Here is a 6,165-nt window from a genome sequence, read left to right as displayed (position 1 = left end):
TTCATGTTTAATTTCACTATTAATATAGGTGATTAAATTGGATTAGAATAGCTAACAATAAATCGGGAGAGCTTATTAGTAATCTTAGGGTTGTTTTCTCCTACTTGAACAATTAAACTTGATTAATGAACTAATAGAACAAGCTGGATAGAATTAAATGAAATCAAATTCCCTAGTAGCTTAATCCCCTGATTTCTTTTCACCTAAATTTTGTGTTTGATCTCTTTTACTTTGAATTTTATTTACTTTACAGCGAACTCCTTTTATCATCGTCTAAATAATAATAGGTTAACATAATTTTGGTAATTGATAAACAATCCCTGTGGATACGATACTTTCTTACTCTATACTACTTGTTGCGATTTCGTACACTTGCGAAAAACGCTGTCAGTGAATCTAAACTCACAACCTAGAAGTCAGATCAAACACATTTAATTTCTAATTTTATATATCGTGCATCTAAATCCATAACCTAAAAGTCAGGTCAAATGCATTTAATTTTTCAGTTAGTGTACTTAATATACTTGATACGCCTGCAATTCTCCATTCAAGCTATCAGCCAACGGGTTTCGTGCTCTTTTCCCTAAAAGAACCAACAATATTACAAGTAAATGTTTTGAAAAAAAAAAAAAACAAACAACGAAGATGGATACTGAAATTGCTGAGTCATCTAAATCTTCTATGATAAATATACAGTTTGTATAATAATTTTCGTAACCTTAATTGATTTGAATAGTGACAAAATAATATCAATTTTTCAGGGTTTCATTTATAGTTTGTTGTGTTATACTACCTTATTTGATTAACATTTTTTAATTGTTATGAAAAAATTCTCTCTCTCATTCTTTCCACCGCAAACATCTTTGCTTATTCCATAAAACATCATTATGATTGTAAGTAGTTAAATTCAAAAGGCTCATATGTTTGAAAACTTCTCCGACAACCTTAATCAAACAAAAATTAATTAAAGCTAATTAAGAAGATGAAAGATCCAAACCATTCTGAGATCACTATTAATTATCATCTCATGAGAAAACCTAATTTAAATACAAGTTAAACCCAGAAATTCCAAACCCCAGAAAAAGAAAAGAAAAAAAAAAAAAAAAAAAAACTTCGCTAAATGAAAGAAATAACAAATAGAAATTGAATTCATCACCAATGAAGCTTCTCAAGACTCAAAATTCTGTCAGTGGCACAATTCCAATCGCCTGGCACATAAAGTACAAAAATACTTTCTCTTGATTTTGTAGCAGATGGGTAAAAAACAGAAACTCCACTTTGTCTCAACATCCATGGCTTGCACTTTCCCTCCACAGTAAGGGCACGATCCTGGCGCTTGTTGCCTGCCCAACTCCTTCTCTTCTTCATCGCATAGCAACGCGAAGCACATATTTTACTTTTCTCTCTTTATGTTTTCTTTTTTCTTTCTTTCTTAATTATGAACTATTGAGATGGAGGGAGAGGGTGTATATATAAGCAGACAGGTCGGAATCGGATACTTGTAATATATAATATAATATATCTTTTGCTTTTGATATAAAATATGGCTTTCTATTATTTATTTAATATTTCAGCTTTTGTCATCGGCAGTTCGCATTTGAAATGTAGCTAGATATATAAGCTAATGGGACGTAATTTGGTTAGTTTCTCTTTTTTGGCTTATGCAAATAAAAACAGCGTGGGTCTCATTTTTCGTTTCTTCCTTTCTTTTTTTTTTTTCTTACTATAAGAAAAATAATTAAACGAGCTAGTTCTGATTAGGAGGGCTGAAAATTTTGACCTCTTAACATTCAAGTTGGATTTTTGAAATCACAATATAAATAACATTTTTTATTATGAATTTTATAATTTGAGCATAAATGACATACTTAGAGATGAAAATGAAATAGATATTTTTTAATGTTGGATCTTTTTTTTAAATAATATTTAACATGTTTACTGTGGATTTCGATAATTATAAAAATACATTTAGGATAGATGCAAAAGTTTTAAACTTTAGAATTAGAAGCGACAAAAAAATTTTAAAATTTAGGAGCAAAAATGAAGAAAAAAAATTATTTGCATTATTTTATAATACAAATTAAAAAATTTATGGAATTTGAAAGGCTCGGACTCATTTGCTCCTCATCCTTTCTCTGCTTATGTTTATGAGTTCGATTATGAATATCAATAGAAAGCTTTCTTGTAATTAGTAAAAAAGATATGTTAGATTGATAATTTAAATTTTTTTTTTATTTATTGAGAAATTCAATAGATTGAAATAACATGTTGAAATATACAATATGAAGTTTCATATCTTTTAACACATCAAATTGATTAACAAAAAAATATACAATATACAATATAAATAAAATAAAATAATATACGTGGTTGATAGACAAATAAATAAAATAATTATAGGAAAAATGAAATTTTAAATGAAAACAATTGTGGAGTGGGGACACAACATAATGGTGTCAGAAACAACCTTACATGGAGAAAAGTCATTTACTCGTTTAGAATTCACATGCAACTCTCGTTTCCCTTTCATAGCTTTGGTAAAAACAACAGAACGAGAGTGGGGCATCATATCACTTCGATGTTTTGTACTATAAAACAAGGGATAATTAATATCTTCCGAGGCTACATGTATTTTGTCCACTGTCCAGATCCAATGGCTTAATTGAAAACGGGGATAATTATTATTTAATCCAAAGATTTTCTTTTTATATAAGCACAATTAATTTTTCATTGAGATTAAAAAAATATTTTAACTAATTTTTTTATATTTTTTTCTTAATTTACCCCTAATATATCATTTATTTCTCTTTCAATATCAATACATATCTTAAATTATATTTCAATCTTCAATGAGGTTTTAAATGCTTTGTTAGAATGAATGGAATACAAACAGTTGTAAAAGTGAAGTTTATGCTTTAACATATGGAAAGAAATTCATTTTTCGTCATTTATTTGGGAAAGTTCTATGAGAATATGAAAATTTGTGCTGCCTTTTATTATTGAAAATGTACTTTAAATATTGCACAATTTTTTAAATTTTCGGCAAAATTCGTAATTTCAATGTGGCCAACTTGAAAATTTTGTGATATTTTTCTATTCAAACTTTATTTTAATCGGTGCTCATATAACCTATATGAGCACTTTTTTTTACAATCAAAATTGATATGAAAAACTCATTCACTAAAATTTATTCACATTAAATGGTCATCTATATTTTTATCTGCCACTATCTTGAGAATTTCCCACACTAAAAACTTCACAAAGGATTAAAATAAGGGTAAGATAGACTTTTCACATTGGCATGGTTTCCAAAATTATCAAATTAGGTAAAATTTTTTATATCAAAAGAACACCCTAAATAAAAACTTTTCCTATATAAAAAGAACGGAGAGAGTATTTTGTTCTTGTATTTTTTAATATATATATATATATATATATATATATATATATATATATATATATATATATATATATATATATATATATATATATAGGATTTCATTAATCATTTCAAATCAAGATAAGGAAAATATAAAAATGACATTATCATTCAGTTAAAGATAAGACATAAAATAAAACTATCATAATTAAAATAGCACAATAGAGGCTAATCTAATAAGAAATTCCAATGAAAAACTACAAGGTGAACTTAAAAAAAAATGATAGAATTAAAAAGTAACTGTTAGACAAACTCTCTAAATCTTCTGTATATAGTCTGCTAATCGAATGAACCAATTGTTTATAAAGAACACATAATTTCAAGCACAAAATACAAAGAAGAAACAAATCACACTATCAGGCTCTAAAAGACGAAAATTATCATCTATATGAATAATTCTCCACCAATTGCATACTTGTCTTAATGACAATAAACAAATGTACAATAAAATGCCTAACATACCCTTCTTAAAATTAAAAATTTCACATTTAATTTTACAACAAAACCAATGCGAACTTTATCTCATATTAAAACATCACTATTCGAGTAGCATTCCATTTTATTTATTTTTCATGTATAATCAATTACACTTTTTAAATACGCCATCAATACTTGTGGAATAAATACTTTGATAAAATAAAAACTTTTAGTTATGTGTAGTCAAAATTCTAATTTAACTATTCTTAAGATAATAATAGAAAAGAGAAAATAAATGTAAACACAAAAATAAATAACACCTAATAAATAATGGGTAAAATTGAAAAAAAAATTATTAACATACTCTCAAAATCCTAAATACCATTTAAAGTGAAACCAAATAGAATGATTCTTCATTGCTATTAAAGTAAAATGGAGGAAGTATTACTTTCTTATTACGTTCATTAAATATTTGCATTAATTATTTTTGAAATGGCAACTATTTAGAGAATTTATAGAATGGTACTCCCCCTGTTCTATTTATATAAAGAAAATTTCATTTTTGGGCATTCTATTTATATAGAGAAATTTTCCTCATATGGTAACTTTGGGACTAATTCCAAAGCAAAAAGTTCAATATGTCATTGCTTTGGTTTATAGATTAAACATTGACTTCGGGAGTATTTTAAAAAAGTGGCATACATTATTGTGGTTGGCATTTAATGTTTAAAAATTTACTAAACCATGCACTAAGAAAATGTGAAATTCAAGCACATTATGCACACAGATTAAATTTCACTAAAAAGCTTATGCTTAACATTTAAGTGTGCACATATAATGAAATTTACTCACAGCTCTAATAAATCCTAAATAGAGGAAAATTTTCCTTCAAACTATAGTGCTTAAATAAAAATAGTGGTGCCGATTTATATTTACTCTGATGAACTCCTTAAATGGCTAAAGAGAGAGATACGGAACCTAAACCCTAATTTCATTGCTTAAATAAAAAATAGTTGTGCTTCTTTTTTGCATTATGCAAATACTATAAATTGTCTTAGTGGATATGGATAAATTGTCTGTAACTTTACAAATGCTGCAAGCATTTGACTCATCATTTTCAGTTTCAGAATACAGTAACATATAAACTGTATTTTTCACATCTTCAGTGATGTTTTTCCTTTTGTTGCCTTTTCGAGCTTTTCCGAAAAGTTACTTGGTAGTGTTGTGATTTCAAATTCTACAGAAGGCGATTGTTCGGTGGATGACAAGGAGATCAAATATAAGGGTTTTGATTATTGAGTATGTGCACATCTTCTAAAGTTGCAAGCAAGTCTTGAGGGACTATATTCAAATCAAAAGAAGTGACTTTGTTCATGGCATTTGTGGATTAAATTTTAGAGTTATGAACTCATCCTTATTTAAATGAATTCAGCTTTGAAAATTTTGACTCCAAATTTTAGTTTTTTACGCATAAATTTGGAGAAGCAAAATAAGGAATTTGAAGTTGAAAATTTTGACTCCAAACTTTCTTTCAACTTTCACGCTAATTTTTTCAATCCAAATTTGATATTGAAATTTTAGTTTGCAATTGCAATTAAGCAGCCCTTCTTTTTGTGTTTGTTATTGGAAGTATAAACAAATAAAACTCCTTATTTAAGTAACAGATCATCTCTCTCATCATTTATTACCTTTTATTCAAAATTGGGGACCACTTTAATATCTTTTTAGGGGTAAATTTGAAAGAAATCCACAAAAAGACCACCTCCTTAATCCTAGAGAAATTTTGACTTTCTATATATAAATAGAATGGAGGGAGTAATATAGTTAATTGTCTTTATTTATTTTCTAGAATTGAAGTGTTTTAATTATTTTTTTTCAATTCTTGCATAAAATAAAAATTACTATCTCTATTTCATAATATTTGTCACACTTGGAATTTCACGTTTCTTAAGAAAACCATTAAATTTGTTTAAATTACAATAAATTATTAAGTAAATTGACTATATTACCCTTAATTTAATACTAATTCTTTAAGAATACCATTAAATTGAAGTAATCATTATTGGTCATATACAAAGGGTAAATATGAAAAAAAAATATTTATTACTCCTTGAAACCAACAAATGTGACAAGTATTTTGGAACAAACTATTTTCTCAAATGTAACAAGTTCAATTTATTACTACATCCAATCCATGATACTTGTCACATTTGAAAAAATAGTTTGTTCCATGATATTTATCACATTTATGGTTTCAAGGAGTAATAAAATTTTTTTTTCCATGTTTACCCTTTGTTTATGACCAATAA

At 26.8% G+C, this 6,165-nt stretch overlaps 1 protein-coding gene across 1 annotated transcript; it reads right to left on the bottom strand.

Moving 5' to 3' along the window:
• Nucleotides 1-988: 988 nt before the first annotated feature.
• Nucleotides 989-1,562, bottom strand: LOC149494292 (uncharacterized). The gene has a single exon (XM_089724686.1). The coding sequence runs from the start codon at nt 1,388-1,390 to the stop codon at nt 1,187-1,189; it is 204 nt and encodes a 67-aa protein (XP_089580812.1). The 5' UTR covers nt 1,391-1,562; the 3' UTR covers nt 989-1,186.
• Nucleotides 1,563-6,165: the final 4,603 nt, after the last annotated feature.

The sequence above is a fragment of the Jatropha curcas genome, chromosome 8 (assembly GCF_041381405.1).
Source record: "Jatropha curcas cultivar XTBG-Jc1 chromosome 8, XTBG_Jcur_1.0, whole genome shotgun sequence".
Lineage (NCBI taxonomy): Eukaryota > Viridiplantae > Streptophyta > Magnoliopsida > Malpighiales > Euphorbiaceae > Jatropha > Jatropha curcas.
Note: the sequence above shows the minus strand (reverse complement) of the source record. Positions and strands in the feature narration are given on the sequence as shown.

Excerpts from the sequence above, each read along its gene's own strand:
- LOC149494292 (XM_089724686.1), bottom strand. The coding sequence starts at position 1,390 with ATGTGCTTCGCGTTGCTATGCGATGAAGAAGAGAAGGAGTTGGGCAGG.